Source organism: Leptosomus discolor, chromosome 8, assembly GCF_034619465.1.
Source record: "Leptosomus discolor isolate bLepDis1 chromosome 8, bLepDis1.hap2, whole genome shotgun sequence".
Taxonomy (NCBI): Eukaryota; Metazoa; Chordata; class Aves; order Leptosomiformes; family Leptosomidae; genus Leptosomus; species Leptosomus discolor.
Genome location: NC_141398.1, coordinates 56,325,421 through 56,343,738, shown reverse-complemented (window position 1 = coordinate 56,343,738; position 18,318 = coordinate 56,325,421). Strand labels below are relative to the sequence as shown.

The following is an 18,318-nucleotide window of genomic DNA, read 5'->3' as shown; positions in this document are numbered from 1 at the left end:
CTCGGGTCACCCGCGCCTCCTCCTGGCCCTGCGTGGCCGGTGTGTCGCTCTCGGCGCTTGCTTCGCCTGGCTGGGCTCGGCCTCTGGGGACTGGAGTAAGTGCGAGGATGGCTGAGAGGGGAGGCTTTGGCCGGACCCGAGCCGGCGGCGTTGTTCCTTTCCAGCCCTAAAGGAAAAGAGGGGCATGTAGGGGAGCCCACCCCGCTCCTGTCGCCTTCTTCCATCCCTGCCGCCTGGCTTTGGGTGAGCCCTGCCCTGCCCGGCCTGAGCTAGGGGTCGGCATCTGGGACCCTCTGTTCACCTCGCATTCCCCGTCAGGGCTCAAGGAGGGCTTTCCAAAGGGCTATTCTGAGTGGGAACATGGGGCTCTCCATTGGGACTATCGTAAGCCTGCTTTACCTTGTGTCTGTGTGTATCGCATCGCTATTCTAAGGACTCCTGGGAGCACTGAGAAACTAGAGACTGAAAATTGTGGGTTAGTTCAGTTGGCCTCTTTTCCTGCCATAACTGTTGATAACAGCGCAGCAGCCCCTTTCACCCGATAGCAAAGCTGTGTTCCGTTAACAGTATTTACTTTCTGCCAAGTGTACCTTCTTGAGGGGGTCTTGCTGCTCGAGGGATGAGGTCCTGGCTTTTCCGTCAGGGAGCATGATCCACTCGATGCTTTTGTCGGAGAAGGGGAAAAGTAGGGGAAAAGCTTCTACAGTAAGCAAGACAATTCTGCTAGCAGTACTAAATTTATAGTGCTCTTATCTGCTAGATCGGGAAATGAATGCAGTAGTAATGAAATGGAGCCTGGTCTGGTGGATGCAGCTTGCAAAACAGGAATTTGGTGACAGCGCCTCATCTTCAGCGTGCTTTGCTTTTACACTGGCTGTGTGTTGTCATTCTTGACTGTGTATTCTTGTCTCGTAGACATAGCGGGAATAGGAAGAGATGGCTTCAGTAATCTTGTGATAAAATGCTATATTGTGCAGGGTGACTTGCTGCATATTGTAATAAAAATATTGCACTAACTGTCCTGTAACTATGCTGATGTTTGTTTTATGAACACGACCTTAAATAATTGCTAGGAGGTGAAAATGCCCTATTGTGCTTTATTTGATCATTTATTTTAGCCAGAAATAAACCAGTAGAAATTACTTGATATTGAAGCTGGTGTTCAACTTGCTTTATTCATTAGGACTAACACCTTCTTGCCTTGCTTTACTAAGTATGAAATCAGGCATGGTGTAGTTTTATCAGATACGTACTCCACAAAGTAGCAGGTGAGCGTAAGCACTCATTCTGCTGATGTAAGGGATGTGGAACTGTTGGGCAGAAAGTGGTCATGTGAAGAGACAGTTAAAATCAGTATGAACCTTATTTCTTGAAGGGATTTTTACTATTGCTATCTAGCTCCAGGGGAAGTAAATGCAATCTATGTAATACAAAAACATTTTAAAAGTAGATATGATCTCCCACCTGCTCTTTTGTGTTTCGTTACTATTTACAGGTCTTCATAGATATATATCTCCCCATTCTAATATGTAATATTAGTGCATAGTTTTGAAGACTGAAATTCAAGAGGTTATGACTAATTTTTATAATATCTGGCTAAACTTGGTTTATTAAAGTGAATTTCTAAATTGCTTGGAAACCTTTGAAATTCAGTTAGGGCTCGTTCTCAATGTGCCTAATCACAACCTTAAGGACAGCAGCATAGAATGATACTGTAATACCCTGATCTGGAAGAAGTTAACCATGTTACTGAAAGCTAGAAACAGAGTCCTTAGTTTAGCATTCCCTAGATTTTTGAAATGGTGTTTATCAGCTGTGACTTCTCATTTCGCTGAATGACTGATCTTCTCAGTAGTCTAAGCTGTTATTATCAAAAATACTTGTAAATTGTGTATGAAAGGTAATACTAGGAATGCAGAAGTTCTGCTGAAATAACATGAATGATGCCTTCAGGTAACACCAACCAGTTAGGTGTGGAGCTGAATCCTTTTTTTATGCAAGAGCTTTGTATAATCTTACAGAAAACACCCATGATTTGAGGAAACAAAGAGCTGGTTGGTTTGCAAGTATTTTTCTTCAAAGCCAAACAGAACAATACCGTGTAACTGAGAAGTAAACCCAAAATGTCTGGTCTTACTCAAATTGGACAGTGAAATGAAGTGCAACAGTCAGTGTTACGCGTGGTGAGTGACACGGTGGCTTTACCGGAATTTGCAGGTCTGTTCGCCCTTGCCTCCTGTTTGGTACGCGTTCTCGTTTGCAGGGTCGTGCTGCCGCCTTGTGGGTGTTATTTGAGGGTTTGCAGCAAATGTGCGTGTTCTGTAGTGCTGTAGAAAGCTCTGTGCTTCTGGTTAAGGAGCTTGACGATTAGCTGTATAGATGCTCAGATGCAATTTTTCATCTTCAGGGTTGGTAAACAAGGATTTGCATCTTGCTTTAAGTAATTTTTCGGAACAATATATGAATTCCTGGGGGTTTAACTATTGACTTTAGAAACTCGAAAAAAATTACTTTTGTGTGCCACATTTAAAATGGAAAATTTAGCAAAACTTTGTTTAAAAAATAGTCTTCTGACATGTTTTAATGAAATACGGAACAAGCATCTTAGGAAAACTTATTACCTAGATTTAAAGCTTTCTTTCATTGTTGTCCCCCAAACATGGAAATATTAAGCATTAAGCTAATCGGCGAGACTAAAGCAACCTAATTTAGTTTTCCTTCTGCATCAGGGAACTGGTTAGTTCATATTTATGGGAGATTCCTGAAGGTGCACAAGTCCATGGGACCTGATGAGATGCATCTGTGGGTCCTGAGGGAACTGGTGAATGAAGTTGCTGAGCCACTATCCATCATATTTGAAAAGTCATGATGTTCTGGTGAAGTTCCCACTGACTGGAAAAGGGGAAACATAACCTCTATTTTTAAATAGGTAAAAAAAGGAACACCCAGGGAACTACAGGCCAGTCAGTCTCACCTCTGTGCCCAGCAAGATCATGTAGTGGATCTTTTTGGAGACTGTGCTAGGGCACATGGAAAAGAACAAGGTGATTGGTGACAGCCAATGTGGCTTCACTAAGGGTGAATTGTGCCTGACAAATTTTGGTGGCCTTCTACGACAGGTTACAGCGTTGGTGGATAAGGGAAGAGCACCTGATGTCATCTGCCTGGACTTGTGCAAAGCATTCGGCACTGTCCTGCACAACATCCTTGTCTCTAAATTGGAGAGACACGGATTTGATGGATGGACCACTTGATGGATAAGGAATTGGCTGGATGGTCACACTCAAAGGGTTGTGGTCAATGGCTCAATGTCCGAGTGGAGACCAGTGACAAGTGATGTTACTCACAGGTCGATATTGAAACCAGCATTGCTTAATATCTTTGGCAACGTGGACAGTGGGATCGAGTGCACCCTCAGCAAGTTTGCCGATGACACCAAGCTGTGTGGTGCAGTTGACATGCTGGAGGGAAGGGAGGCCGTCCAGAGGGACCTGAACAGGCTGGAGAGGTGGGCCTGTGTGAACCTCATGGAGTTCAACAAGGCCAAGTGCAAGGTCCTGCACATGGGTTGAGGCAATCCCAAGCACAAATACAGGCTGGGTGATGAGTGGATCGAGAGCAGCCCTGTGGAGAAGGACTTGGGGGGTGTTGGTAAGTGAAAACCAGTATGAGCCAGCAGTGTGCGCTTGCAGCCCAGAAAGCCAAGTGCATCCTGGGCTGCATCAAGAGCAGCTTGGCCCACAGGTCAATGGAGGGGATTCTGCCCATTTACATTGCTCTGGTCAGACCCCACCTGCAGTGCTGTGTCCAGCTGTGGAGCCCCCAGCATAAGACAGACACGGACCTGCTCAAGCAGGTCCAGCCAAGGGCCACGAAGATGATCAGGGGCTGGAGCACCTCCCCTGTGAGGACAGGCTGAGAGAGTTGGGGTTGTTCAGTCTGGAGAAGAGAAGGCTCCAGGGAGACCTTACAGCGGCCTTGCAGTGCTGAAAGGGGGCTACAGGAAAGGTGGGGAGGGACTCTGGATCAGGGAGGGCAGTGACAGGACAAGGGGTAACGGTTTCAAACTGAAAGAGGGGAGATTTAGATGAGATATCAGGAGGAAATTCTTCCCTGTGAGGGTGGTGAGACACTGGCACAGGCTGCCCAGAGAAGCTGTGGCTGCCCCCTCCCTGGCAGTGCTCAAGGCCAGGCTGGATGGGGCTGGGAGCGACCTGGTCTGGTGGAAGGTGTCCCTGCCCATGGCAGGGGGTTGGAACGAGATGATCTTTAAGGCCCCTTCCAACCCAAGCTGTTCTATGATTCTGTGATTCTGAGAAAAGAATAAAGGAACTTCCCTGGATTCCTGACACGCTGATCTCATGCTTCATTTGGGAAAGAAGTGGGAATGTACCAAACCCCTTCTTTCTCCTTACAGCTAGGTCCTTTTACTGCGATTTGCCATAAGGAGGTCAGGAGGAGAAGCTGGCATGTGGAGGGAAAGAAGTACTTTATCCTGGATTTTGGTGTCTAACAGGAGTGTGAATGAAATGCATACAGTGGTCTTGCCTGCTCTTTTAGGACAGCCTTTTGGTTTCTGCCTACCTGCTATGTATTTGCAGTTTTATTGTGAATTCCATAATATGGGTAGGTTTCTTTTGCACATTAATGTTAAACATTTAATGTATTGAACATGTGTATAGATCAGCTTTTAGATTAGGGATGAGTATTGCTTCTTGGTAACATACATCTTTATTCCTGTTAGGAAATCTTTAGCAATTTGATATGCTTAGTGTCCAGGATTGCTTATGCAAGGAATTATCTTATAAGTATTATTTTTCTAAACAAAAATATTATAATTGGAAAGTCAGTATCCTTGTTGGACAATTTCTAAGTTTAGGCTTTTGATTTTTTTTTAAAAAAAGTCTGGTTTATGTTGGAAACCATAAAGCTAGGACATCCCCTGTTTTACCCACTTTAAGGTAAGCTACACACAACATGATACTGGAACGAGACAATTTCTTAATTCTTTTTTTTCCCTGAAGGATAGCGTAGATTTAGAAATTGGTTAAGGAAGTTGAAAGATCAGTCATCTTTATCCATATCTTCTATCTTCAGAGGCTAACAGTTTATAGAAATTTGCAGTTAATTCTTAAGGCATTTCAACCAAATCATTTAGATAGATACGTAGTGTAGTTTTAACAAGGAAGGAAAACCTGCACAGAATTCAGAATCTCCTATAAAACACAGTAAAGGGCAGACTGTTTTTGTGCGAGCCAGTGAAATATGTCAGTACCTTTATGTAAAGAGTTAATCTAAATACTTCTCCAAACATTCGCTTCAGATATTAATGTTTGCTTAGCATTTTGCAGTCTGTTTTCCTCCTAAAGCAATTCCTGTGTTTTCTTAACATTATTCTTCTACTTTACTGCTAGTATTTCTTCTACAGCAATTGCATATTTACCTTGACATTCTTTATGCAGCATTTCTGTTCGTAGTTTTCTCAGAGCAATTTATATTGATTATTCCAATCTTTTTTCTGTGATTTTTTTTTTTTCAGTATTTTTTCAGACTTTGATTCCTTATGACCTACCACCTATATAAAATTCTGTCTGTGTGGACGTGAAGTCTGGTAAGATGGCAACTTGCTATCTTTATTTTAGATTAGAACATTATTGAAAAGAAATTAAGGAAACTGTTAGCTCATCCTGTCCTTCTCTCACACATGTTTTTGTTACTCTTAAACTCTTCTGTCTGTCGGAGTCATTCCCCTTCAGCAAAAATATTTTAGCCTTCTCTGATCATTTATAGATCACTGTCTAATCTGACTCTCACAGAATCACAGAACATTAGAGGTTGGAAGGGACCTCGAAAGATCATCTAGTCCAACCCCCCTGCCACAGCAGGACCACCTAGAGTAGGTCACACAGGAATGTGTCCAGGTGGGTTTTGAATGTCTCCAGGGAAGGAGACTCCACAACCTCTCTGAGCAGCCTGCTCCAGTGCTCTGCCACCCTCACAGAGAAAAAGTTTTTCCTCATGTTAATGTGGAACCTCCTGTGCTCCAGCTTGCACCCGCTGCCCCTTGTCCTGTCATTGGCCATCACCGAGAAGAGCCCGGCTCCATCCTCCTGACACTCGCCCTTTACGTATTTATAAACATTGGTGAGGTCACCCCTCAGTCTCCTCCAAGCTAAAGAGACCCAGCTCCCTCAGCCTTTCATCATAAGGGAGATGTTCCACCTCCTTCATCACCTTTGTGGCTCTGCGCTGGACTCTTTCAAGCAGCTCCCTGTCCTTCTGGAACTGAGGGGCCCAGAACTGGACACACTATTGCAGATGCGGTCTCACCAGGGCAGAGGAGAGGGGGAGGAGAACCTGTCACGACCTACTGACCACACGCCTTCTAATGCACCCCAGGATGCCATTGGCATTCTTGGCCACGAGGGCCCATGGCTGGCTCATGGTCATCCTGCTGTCCCCCAGGACCCCCAGGTCCCTTTCCCCTGCGCTATTCTCTCACAGCTCAGTCCCCAACCTGTACTGGTCCATGGGGTTGTTCTTTCCCAGATGCAAGACTCTACACTTGCCCTTGCTGTATTGCATTAAATTTCTCCCTGCCCAGCTCTCCAGCCTGTCCAGGTCTCGCTGAATGGCAGCACAGCCTTCTGGGGTGTCAGCCACTCCTCCCAGTTCTGGGTCATCAGCAAACTTGCTGACAGTGCACTCTGTTCCCTCGTCCAGGTCGTTGATGAATATATTGAATAGTACTGGTCCCAGTACCGACCCCTGAGGGACTCCACTAGATACAGACCTCCTAAACATAATACTGAGTGCTGGTTACCCTGTTCAGTCATGAACTGCAAAAGCACTTAAAGGCTCCGGTTAAGCCTTCCATGACCACTGTAAGATGTTTTGTTACTTTAATCCATTGTAGCCTACTATCTGGTAATTGAACTTGAAAGATTTTAATATTCAATGTCATTTGAAAACGCATTTCAGGAGTACTGATCTATGAACTGCTGCGACAGTTAGGACTTGTGATTTGTAGCATCTGTCCTGCAAGAGGTGCCACTGGAAAATTTGAGTCATTAGAAGGCTTTTACTTGATGAACTGCACTGTCACCTATCTATTTGTGGCATTGATAGCTTTCATTCACTTTATCTGAGAATATTATTTTTTAAACAATGGCAGTGATTACTCGTCTTAGTTTAGAAATAATGAATCTTCCCTTGACTTTCTGGCCTCTGCTGATGTGCATGCTACCTGTTTCACTAGGGCACTGGTCTTGCTGTCTGCTTTTGAGACAGCCAGCTCAGATGACAGTTTTAGGAAGAGCAGTCGGAGGCTGAATGATGAAGAGATTTAATAATCAGCAGGGTACACACATGTTAAAGTAATGTGCAGTCATTGAGCAGGTCACCCTCTCAAGGGAATGCTAACTCTAGTGCCATCAAAGAAATCTACTGATAAATTTAAAACATATTGACTTTGTGTGGCATGCAATCAAAAGCTGGTGGCAGTAACACAGCAGGATTCTTAATCACTTTGCTGTTACAGTCATGCTCCTGCTGTCATATTTCTAAAGGTTCATTTGTTAATTTGTTGAATAGAATGCTTAAGCAACTTGTACAGTTCCCAGCTTCTTCTGTGCTAAGAGTATATGTAGTGTAATATTAGATTGTTTAGGGGAAGATTTTTGAAAGAAATTGCTACATGTGTTTGCATCACTACCTGGAATATATTCTCATGGGTCTCAAGAAGCTTTTAAATCTGTTTGGATTTTTAAAATTTAGTTTGCTTGTGGGAATGTAACTCTTGTTAAGCTGAACAGATAAGGGGAAATACTGGGTAAAGTAGTGTACGTTCCTCTTCAAGCCGAATATATTGAGCATTCTAGGAACAGCAGTGTAGTTTATAGCTGCCAGCACTGCAGCTGAATGTTGTGATTTTGCGATTGTAAAATCTGACCATTGGCTCCTAGTACTTAGCTTGGCTGTTTCGCTGGGATGATAAAAACAATGAAGGCTCCTTAGTACAAGTTGTAGTGGTGCTTTCCTGATGTATTGCAGCTAGAAAGGTGCTCTCTCTTTGGGAGGACGGGGAATGACAAAATACTAAGTAAACAAACAAAAAAAGGCATCTCTTTAATTCAGTGGCAGTAATCAAGTAGAACTTTGTCAAGATTAGCCCATTTGTTCTAGTATGAACTGGACTTTTCTTCTTCTCTCCCTGGTGAAGTGATCTTCCACAACAAAGATGTCATCTTTTTTCAGCCACTGTCATATGATGACTGTCATATGATGCTTTCATCCTTTTCAACAAAAGATCCTGCAAATTACTTCTGGGATTTTTTTTTTTTTTTAATGAGAGGTAATATAAAAACTTAATTTTAGAATGAAGTTCGCTCCTGCCCCCCCTGACCCCCGCAGAAAAGCACCTGGGGGTCCTGGTTGACGTGAAGTTAAAACATGATTTAGCAGCGCACCCTTGCGGCAACAAATGCGAACAGCATACAGGGCGTGTTAGAAGTGCAACTAGCAGGTGAAGGGAAGTTGTTATTATTCCCCTCCTCTTGGCAGTCTTGAAGCCACATCTGAAATACTGTGATCTTTGGGTCCCATAGTCTAATGGAGATGATAAAAAACCAGTCCAGGAAAGGGGAAACCAAGAGGGTCAGGAATGTGGAACAGCTGGTATGGGTGGCAAGGTTAAGGGAGCTGGGCTGCTTTAGCGCTCAAAAGAGAAGACTCCAGGGAAACCTAAATGATGTCTTCCACTACCTGAAGGAGTCGGGGATTTATGTAGAGGACAAATCCAGATGGTTCTCAGAGGAGCACAGTGAAAGGGCAAGGGGCAACAATATGAAGTTGCAAGAAGGGACATTCCAATTAGGCATAATTTTAAAAAGTCATTACTGTTTTCATTAGGTAATTAAGTACTGTTTTTACAGCATCATCAATGCTTTGGATCAGGATTTCTTTGAAAAGCATGCAGACAACTAAAAAAGATGCCAGTTCTTGGCATGCCTTGCAGTTTGTGCAAACCTCATGAAGTTCAACAAGGCCAAATACAAGGTCCTGCACACGGGTCAGGGCAATCCCAAGCACAGATACAGGCGGGTGATGAGTGGATCGAGAGCAGCCCTGCGGAGAAGGACCTGGGGGTACTGCTGGATGAAAAGCTGTGTATAAGCCAGTAACGTGTAAGAGCAGCATGGCCAGCAGGTCGAGGGAGATGATTCTCCCCATCTGTTCTGCTCTGGTCAGACCCCACCTGCAGTTCTGTGTCCAGCTGTGGAGCCCCCAGCATAAGACAGACACGGACCTACTCAAGCAGGTCCAGACAAGGGCCACAAAGATGCTGAGAGGGCTGGAGCACCTCCCCTGTGAGGACAGGCTGAGAGAGTTGAGAAGAGAAGGCTCCATGGAGGGAGACCTTCTAGTGGCCTTCCAGTGCTTAAAGGGGCCTACAGGAAAGGTGGGGAGGGACTCTTGTTCAGGGAGGGTAGTGATGGGACGAGGGGTAACAGTTTCAAACTGAAAGAATTGTAGAATCATAGAATGGCTTAGGTTGGAAGGGACCCTAGAGATCATCTAATCCAACCTCCCTGCCATGGGCAGGGGCACCTCTCAACTAGACTAGGTTGTTCAAGACATCATCTAACCTGGCCTTGAACACCTCCAGGTGTTCTATGATTCTCAGAGTGCTGAAAATGAAATGTCATTGTGCTTCCTGTTCTCATCCATCTTCATAGAAGGTAGAAAGAAAATTACATATATGTAGCTTTTTAAAGCTAGAAAGAAGAAGACTGAAGTGGGAAAGTAAAAAGATAATCTGCAGTTCAAGAAAGATTAATGCTACTAGGGAGTCCCTGAAAATTAAAATCCCTATTGCATGCTTATTTCCATGATAGCAAAGAATATAAACTTCTAGTTAACTTTTGATATTTGGTCTGTGTAGAAGAACAGACATGTGCTGGTTTTAATTATTTTAACTGTGTAATATAAATTATATAAATTAAGCTGCATTTTGATCTAAAAATACTTTTTTAAAAAATAATATGGTAGTATCTTAAGTGGTTAACTCAAACTTACTAGTCACACTTTCATATTTGAATGTTGGCAGGTGGAAGTTTTCTCAGATTCTTGTCCTTGTACTGCTAAAATTATCCCTAAGTAAAGATGCATCCAGACCTGTCTCCTCATCTGCACACTGAAGAATGTAACCTACTTATCAGTCTGCTCAAGAAGTGTCACAAGGAGGTAAGGAGTTTTGAGCAGAGTGGGTGGGTTGGGGAAATGAGTGTCAGATAAATTAGTGAGAATATTATATGATCATAGAGAGAAAAACCTCCTCTGGGCAGAACAGCCATGAAATGTAGCTAGTACGTTTTCACTGAAGAGGTATCTGATGACTGTGTGTAAAATTTTGCCAGTGATTTCTTTAGGAAAGAAAACATGCCTGAAAATTTCCTGTGCCAAAGCTTGACAAGTATGCACCTTTGTTAAGGACTGAAATAACTTCTGCATCTTTTAGTACTGTGTCCCCCTCAAAAAAAGAGTAATAAAACCAACTTCAAATGCCCTCTTTTTGTATGCTCACAGCATTTCCATATTCCAGCTGTCCACTGGGCAGATGCTTCAGTCTATTTATAAGCAGATGTGGTGGCAGGGATCTGGCCATGCAGCGTGCCTTCCATTCAGTGCTTGGAGAGCTAAATGCGAATTACTGTTTGACTTCCATCTTCTTATTAGGCACCTACCCAAGGATGTAAAATGCCAAATTGTCTTCAGGCTTCTCAAGGCTCTTCATTGCTTCAAGAAGATAGAATTGTCATCTCACTTGTTTAAAAGCCTTTTTTTTTTTTAATTTGCTCTGTGGTGAACTTCTAAGTGTAGAAGAGTCAGCCTCTGCAGTGAAAGCAATCTGCAGCATTGTTGCAATATTGTTAATTAATTTCCCAGTTCTCTCGTGTACTCTAAATAGATGTTCTGTACAGATATATTTCTGTATTAGTGCATAAGAAGTTCAATTTCATAATTTCCACTGAGACAAAAAATATTTAAATGTTAAATATGAATGTGACAACAGCGGGTTACACCATTATATGCAATCTGTAATATTTTCACTGCCGTGTTCAGATGTGATGTTTATACCTTTTTGGTAATGAAGGTATCCATAAATTCTAAGACAATACTTATGTTAGCTTTACTGTTTTGAGCAGAATTCTAAATTTTTCTTTGCAAAAGTCATCACAGAAAGATAAGCAAGGCTGATAATACACAAAATGTGAGAGAAGATGTTTTACATAAAACAGAGATAACAACATTTTTGTGGATTTTAAAGTGGCTCCACTAACATGAACTTCTGCGATACCGCACTTTGCTAAATTACAGAAATGAAGGGAGTAGAGTTTTAATACTAAAATTCACTTGCAATGAGAATACTGTACTGCATTTGTTCAGCAACATTTAATTGCATTTTGTTGGCCCTTGTAGTGCAGTATCTTGAAATGTAAGCACACTGGAATCTGTTGCTTCTATCTCATAGGTGATACTTCCTGTACCACTGTCTGTCTGTTCCCATGCACTGTCTTAAATTTTTGAAACCAAAGATACAAAGTTCTTGTACAGAACATCCTCAAGTTGTATTAAGTATAAGAGCTATGCTTGTCTTCTGAGTTCTAAAATTTTAATTTGCCTAAAATGCATTAGGTAATTCAAGAGATTGTAGAAATATTTTTTTTTTAGTAGTTCTTTTTTTTTTTTTTTAACAACTTGAATGTTGTAGTGTAGCTGCAAGTGTTCAGTAGCTAGAATTGAGAAAAGTCTCCTTGTACATTAACTACTACAGTATCAAAAGGATTGCCAAATAAAATGACTATCAGTTGAGGAGAATAAGACTTCTATAGGCAATATAAAATTAAAATGTCATTAATTTTTCATAATTGTGGAAACAAATCAAATCAAGAAAGCAAATACACTCAGATTTGTCCTGCTTTTTGGTACATACATAGTTGAGCTTTCTATGCTTTGACTACAGAATCCAGAAATACTCATTTACTACTTGAAAGTAATGGTTGACTTTTTGTTTGGTTGTTTTGTTTTTTTTAATAAAAATGAATGTTAATATACAGTTATCATAGGCTTTTTGTATAATGACTGCCTTGAGTTTAAGAGGGAAATGGAACTAAAAGGTGTACTTGAATTTCTTGGCAGCAAGTGATTCAGAGGAATCTATTGCCAGTTTGACTTACGAAGGGGCTAGAAGCAGCAATAATACTGTCATGCACAGGATTATATTCTCTTGGTTTTGTTTGAAGTTGATCTTTACATGAAGAGGATTTAGTTTTGTCAGTCTTGTGCTCAGCTATGAGAGGGTATTTGTGCTAGCAGTCACAGAACAGAAAGGGTGACGATGGCTTCTTTCACGCTCAGTTGAAAGGAACCAATACCTTTTCATTTGAAATTCAAGGGGAGTGTACTGAATTTTTTTTTAAATTGAAGTAACTGAAATCTGAAAAGTCAGTGATCTTAATCAGTTATCAGTGACTACCTGCTGTTTTGTTATAATGCCAAAATATCCTAAGAACCTTAATCTACAATTTAAATTAATATTCTTGAGGGATGAAAAGCATTATTTTTTAATTGGGTGTCCTGTGTTGCATTTTCACAAAAGTTGGTTCATTTACTTTATTCCTAATCTAGAACCGGCCCATTATATCCAGTTTGGCATCTAGTGAGGAGAGGTTAATGGGATTTCTATTTGATGTTGTTATTTTGATTATTTTTTTTTTAACAACTCCCCTCTGGTGCCAAGCACATACTTTGAAGAGGCTTACTTTTATGGTTGGCAGCTGAAAGAAATGCTTATTGTCTTGCAATTGTATCACTGTAATAGGTGTAATAACTATTTTTGAGATACATATTCTTTTTTCCTCATAATCCGAGTTGAAAAGTTGACAGCCTAGGACTCTGGCTAAATAAACGTAGATTCGACTCACTGTGTGCACTAGTAAGGGTGGAGTTAGCTTGAAATGTGTGCACTCACCTTGAAATTTAATATGCAGGGGTGGGAATAGAATACAAAATGAAATCTGTTAGCCAAAATGAAAGTGTTGTAAAAGCAAGATCAGCTTGTGGTGAAGTGACCGTTCATCGCACACAACTGCTTCAGGGTGTCATCTGATGCCCTTTATAAAGCAGAGACGTATAAACAAGCTAATTATAGCACTGCTGTAGTTAAGTGTTTGTCATAATCTTTATTAGCCCACTCCTACTTTATTAACCCACTCCTACTTTCAGTCATGTTCTAGTGGCTGAAATCTTGTCCACTGTTTGTTTGAATTCCTAATGGTGTTCCTGTATTACTTGTACAAATCCATCTAGCTGTTCATCAGCTACAGAAATGTGCATAGGTTTCCCTCTGAGATACAGAAGTGACTTAATTCTCATCTGTTTTGTTCTTCGTGGTCTTTTTTTTTTAAACTCATTGGTTCTCTAAAAGACTGGTTGAGTTGCTTGGATGCTCTGCTACCAGATTCTGCTGCAAGATTCTGTGACATGGTAGCAAGCATCACTCAGAAAAAGTAGTCCTTTTAGAAGAATGCATTCTGAGAGTGATTTGATGGCTAATAATAGGAAATTGCTTCAGGAAATCCTGGCTAAAAGGACAGATTTTTTTGTTGACTATCATCAAGTTGACTGGGGAATGCCTTCGTGAGGGCAGTGCTTGCAGATTTTCAGAATCTAAGTGCCACTTAAATATGCATAAGGCCCACAGCTGAGCTGTGCCAGAAAGATGGTAAATGCATCTTATTCAAGATCCGGAGAAACTTAATCCCCTGTTTTTTATACTGGTTCTAGCATTTCAGTTATTTAAGCCTAGTGCTGCAGCTTCTGGACCAACAACACATTCTTCATGTGGTTGGGATGATGGAGCATCAAGCACTTTGCCTCTCTAGTCATGAAGAAATGATGAAAACTAAAGCACAGAGGACGTTGCCTCCAGGATGCCTGTAGATCTCCCTACATCTGGAGTTCAGAATGTTTATTTTTTGTATGTAATTCAAGCTAGTGTGAGTGAGAGTTGTAAGACTGATTCCTAGATCAATAAAATGTATGTTGTACATTTAGACTTCATGACTTCAGCTTAGGTGTGCTATCTGAGTCTGGTTATACAACATGGTGAGTACCTCCAACTTCTAGCAAGGTGGGGGTGGCTCAAATGAGGTTCAGGAGTAGCTCTTACTTCTAGCTACTCAGTAAAAAAGTTACAAAGCATCATTTTTCACAAAAAGAGAAAAGGAAAAGAAGACCAGGAAATGTTGCGAAATGCAAGTGACTTTTAAGAAATTTGGAGTTTCAGAGGAAGAAACCTTTGAATTGTAATTTTTTTTTCTCTCCTTAACTTATCAGCACAACATTTTGAAATTTTTTGGCCATTGCAATGATATTGACCGTGAGATGCGGAAGTGCTTAAAGAAAGAGGTAAGAAACAAATTTGCTACGAGTTAAATGCCTAACAAAAAAAAAAGTCCATGGGATAGAAATAGAGTTGCTTTTTACCAAGTAGTACAAATCAATAAATAGTTCTTGAAATGTGAGCACATTCTGGAGTGGGCATTTGAGACCAAATTTAAACTCCTTTTTGATAAATTTGTCAGGTAAAATCTGGCTTTAAGAAATGGCATGGTCTATTTTTGGTTATACAAAAATAGGCAAACACACATTTTAACCAAATAAATATTGCAAACAGGAACGGACACGTCACAGACTGCTTCTGATTTGTTCTTATTTTTTTTTTTTTTAGTAGTGGTACTTGCACAGAATGGAATATAAAGCAGTAATGGTCACTTCTGCATGAGTAACACTTATTACTGAAGGCAGTTATACTGACTGAAACTACTTGATGAGTTGCCGAGTTAGGCCCTAAATGAAAATATTGCTGCTTAGGACCTGCTCATTGCCATGCTACATCTGCAGATGAAAAGGAATAGAAGACTCTAGGAGTTGAAGTAGATCAACTAGCTAATGGGCACGTTTTCAGAAGAGTATCAGCTGGTCTTTATATCTGTGGTTGTCATGCTTACATGACAGAACACGTAAATGAACCTTTCACACTTTAACTTGAAATTGTACTTACTGATTTTGACATAAATTTCACAATCGTGTCTATAAAGGGAACCTTCAAGTGCATGATAGCCAGAACAGTTTGGGCCCCCTCTTTTCCCTCTGTCAGACTATGGGAATTAATTTCATCTGCTTTTTGTTTCCCCTGTAAAAACTGTAGCACAGATCTGGAAAATAATGAAGTAAAGTTTCTTTCCATGTAATCTTATTTTTCTTTGTTCCATTGAAGCCTTTACATTAAAAGGAGTTCTTGATGGCTAAATTTGTCTGCCTTCTTAAAATATGGCTACATTGACATGCCATTACTAGGAAGCCCCTGAAAGGCTCTTTCAGGGGCTTCCTGAAAGTATGGACTAGGTACAGGTGTAACTTTTAAAGATCCTTTGCTCTCGTTCCACGTGGAAACATGCATGGGTTATGGAAGAATTAAATATTGGCAGGGGAAGAAGTAAATGTTAAGTAATGATGTTTTGGGCCATTGTTTCAGTTATAAATGAGTTAAAAACTGCAAATCCTTTCCAAAATCAATCTCCTTAGTAGTTTATTAAATTATATAGGGAATTGAGTATTTGTGGGTTACTTGGGTTTGGTTCTTGATACCAATTATTAAAAAATTGAACAAATGCATGCTCTAACTTAAGGCCAAGAATAATTTGCTTCTCATGAAATATGTATCAAATCATGCATTGACTTTTAATTTTTCATTTCTTTTAGCCGTGAAAAGATTTCCTTTTTGGCTGCAATGAAAGACAGTTAGGCTCTTCAGACTTCAGGCTTTTGCAAGTGCAGGAGCATACCTGAAAGCATGGTCCTCTTACACATGTATCTAAACTGTGAAGGCTTTCTTGATTCCATTTTCCACTGGAGTCCTATCTCTGTTGTGTTTCTTCTTTTAAACCATAAATAAAACCCAAAAAGCCTAACCCTCATTCAACCCAAATTTGCCTTTGTTCCTTTCGTCTTGGTATACTGCTTTATCTGTGGATATAATTAATGATCAGGATCAAAAATAGACCAAGTCTGTGATGACAAATTCATGTTTCAGAAGGCAGACACACTTACATTAATCAGTATCTCTTAAAAGGAAAAGAGCCTGACCTGTGCTCCAGAATAGCACCAGTGCAACGTTTTTTCCTAGCTCATGTGTGAAGTGTAGCTGTCGTACAGAAGGTGGCTGTATAATTAAGTTCCTCTATAAGATTAACTGAATTTTCTTTATTAGAATGTTCTAATACTCTTTAGCTTAATAATTTCAAACTTAGAAACGTGTATTTTAATCAAATAAATGTTAATTTCAAAGTAAAAAGGAACCAATAGATAGATATTAACAAGAACTGCATTTCTAATGCATCGGTCAAAGATATTGTTTCTGTTCCTGATTAATAAATGTTTTCTATGCTTTTAAATTTGACTTAACCTGTTTAATGATAACAGCTGATCTATTAATTTCCTTATCTGTCTTCCAGTATGAAGAAAACAGGGCCAGGAACCAGGCGATGCGACGGAAGCTAATTAATGCTCACAAAACCTCAGAGAAGTGAGCTGTACTGTAGCTGGACAGCTGCATCTCAATAGGGACACTCAGCTGAAAGGTGACAGAATACTTCTTTGCCATCACCAACGCTCGGCCAGTGGTTTGTGAAATGATGAAAAAATAAACACATCTGATACATACTCATTCCCACAAGGCAAACAATGTGGAAAAGAAAATATAATAAATGATCACTCACAACTTAAGTTTTGACCTCTAAAAACTATAGTGGCAAGTCTTTATTCTGGCACAGGTTTGTTACGGTTGTTAAGTAATGAGGAATCGGGGTGTGTGCAGTATTATGTATTCAGGGCTGCTGTATTCCCTGCCTTGTGTTGAGTTGCATTTATTTCTTTGTGTTTAGCAGTGTCTTTTCACAAGTGTGGTTTTCTGTTGTTGGGTTTTGGTTTGTTTTTTTTTTCCCCCTTGCAAAACACTGAATGACTTCTTCCGTCACTCTTTGGAGTGTTGTGGTAACACTGCTGAAATGAATCAGCAAAATGAAATTTTAAATAGATGTGGCTTGAAATTGGAAATTGCCTATCAAGTAACAATTGGAGTTCTAGTCTTTTTACTGGAGCTAAAATGATGAAATTACCGTCTTCCACTGAGAAGATTAAAAATCCTTCCTGCCAACTGTACATACAGCGTAGACTGTTGTAAGACAATTTGTTCATCATAACCAAAGCAAGCGGCTTTAGAAATTCAGAATGGAATATTTCCAGGGATTTACAAAGCTTTGCCTTGATTTTTGTTGAGTACAATCAATGTGTGCTGAGTGATTTTTGAAGAGGCGTGCTGCCAAAAATACAAGCTAAATTGTTCTGCCACATACTCTGGTACAAAGGTGAAGTCAAGTTATGACTATTGCTGTTGAAGGAAAGTTCACATTCAAGTGAAAGAAAGTGTAACTTGCCTTTCAGTTAGGCAAGTCAACTAGTACTGTGTTAATCAAGTTGCCTCGTTAGCCTACAAGAGCTGGTTATTTGCAATCAAACTGCAGAAAGTCCTCAATAATTCTCTGAATTCAGAAGATTTGCTATTTGTTGGTTTGTGCAGTAGTGGAGCTGGTTGTCTGGGTGTCTGCTGGATTCACCTCATCTTTAAATTACTTTTCTGTTCTGCTGAGCAACAAAAGACTATTTTATTAAATAAAATTTATTGAGCCAAATGTACCAAGTATCTTGAAACCTTTTGAAAAAAGGGTGCCTATTCTACGATGAATTCTATTGTTTGTTGTAAGAACCACTGTTGACACTCAATCTTGAAATTAGTACATGCACCTATTTTTGGAAGAACGCTGTATTTTGTGATAGATTTTGAAAGATTAATTAGATAGAATAATTTTACTTATTTTTCAATACCTGGGTGGACGCAGTTAAATTGGTAAAACTTAACCACAGATGTTTTCAGTGAAAGTTCCAAGAAAAAAATGAAGTAATTGTTCTGCATCTTTTGACATGCTGTGTGCTTCCTTAGAACAAGTAAATGATGCATTATTTGAATTAAATACTTAAGTGGTGAGGTCTTTTGATTGGTACTCTTCAGAATACTTTTGAAGAGTACTTTATAGTGAAGTTCCCTAACTGGGAACTCTGCATTCTTGATCGTTCTTCCATTTGCGATGACAAAATCTACTTCAGGCAAGGTCTTAAGTAGGATTTGGTGATGCT

At 40.4% G+C, this 18,318-nt stretch overlaps 1 protein-coding gene across 1 annotated transcript; it reads left to right on the top strand.

Annotated features, from left to right (window-relative positions):
• The first annotated feature begins 19 nt into the window (after positions 1–19).
• On the top strand, positions 20–16,897 carry CMC2 (C-X9-C motif containing 2). The gene is made up of 4 exons (XM_086469395.1): positions 20–95; positions 10,109–10,245; positions 14,401–14,472; positions 16,581–16,897. Exons 2-4 carry the CDS (start codon positions 10,165–10,167, stop codon positions 16,653–16,655), a joined length of 228 nt encoding a protein of 75 aa, XP_086325521.1. The 5' UTR covers positions 20–95; positions 10,109–10,164; the 3' UTR covers positions 16,656–16,897.
• The last annotated feature ends 1,421 nt before the right edge of the window (positions 16,898–18,318 follow it).

Coding starts and splice junctions, on each gene's coding strand:
- CMC2 (XM_086469395.1), top strand. CDS start 10,165: ATGCATCCAGACCTGTCTCCTCATCTGCACACTGAAGAATGTAACCTA. Junction 10,246..14,400: donor TCAAGAAGTGTCACAAGGAG/GTAAGGAGTTTT, acceptor TTAACTTATCAG/CACAACATTTTGAAATTTTT. Junction 14,473..16,580: donor GGAAGTGCTTAAAGAAAGAG/GTAAGAAACAAA, acceptor TCTGTCTTCCAG/TATGAAGAAAACAGGGCCAG.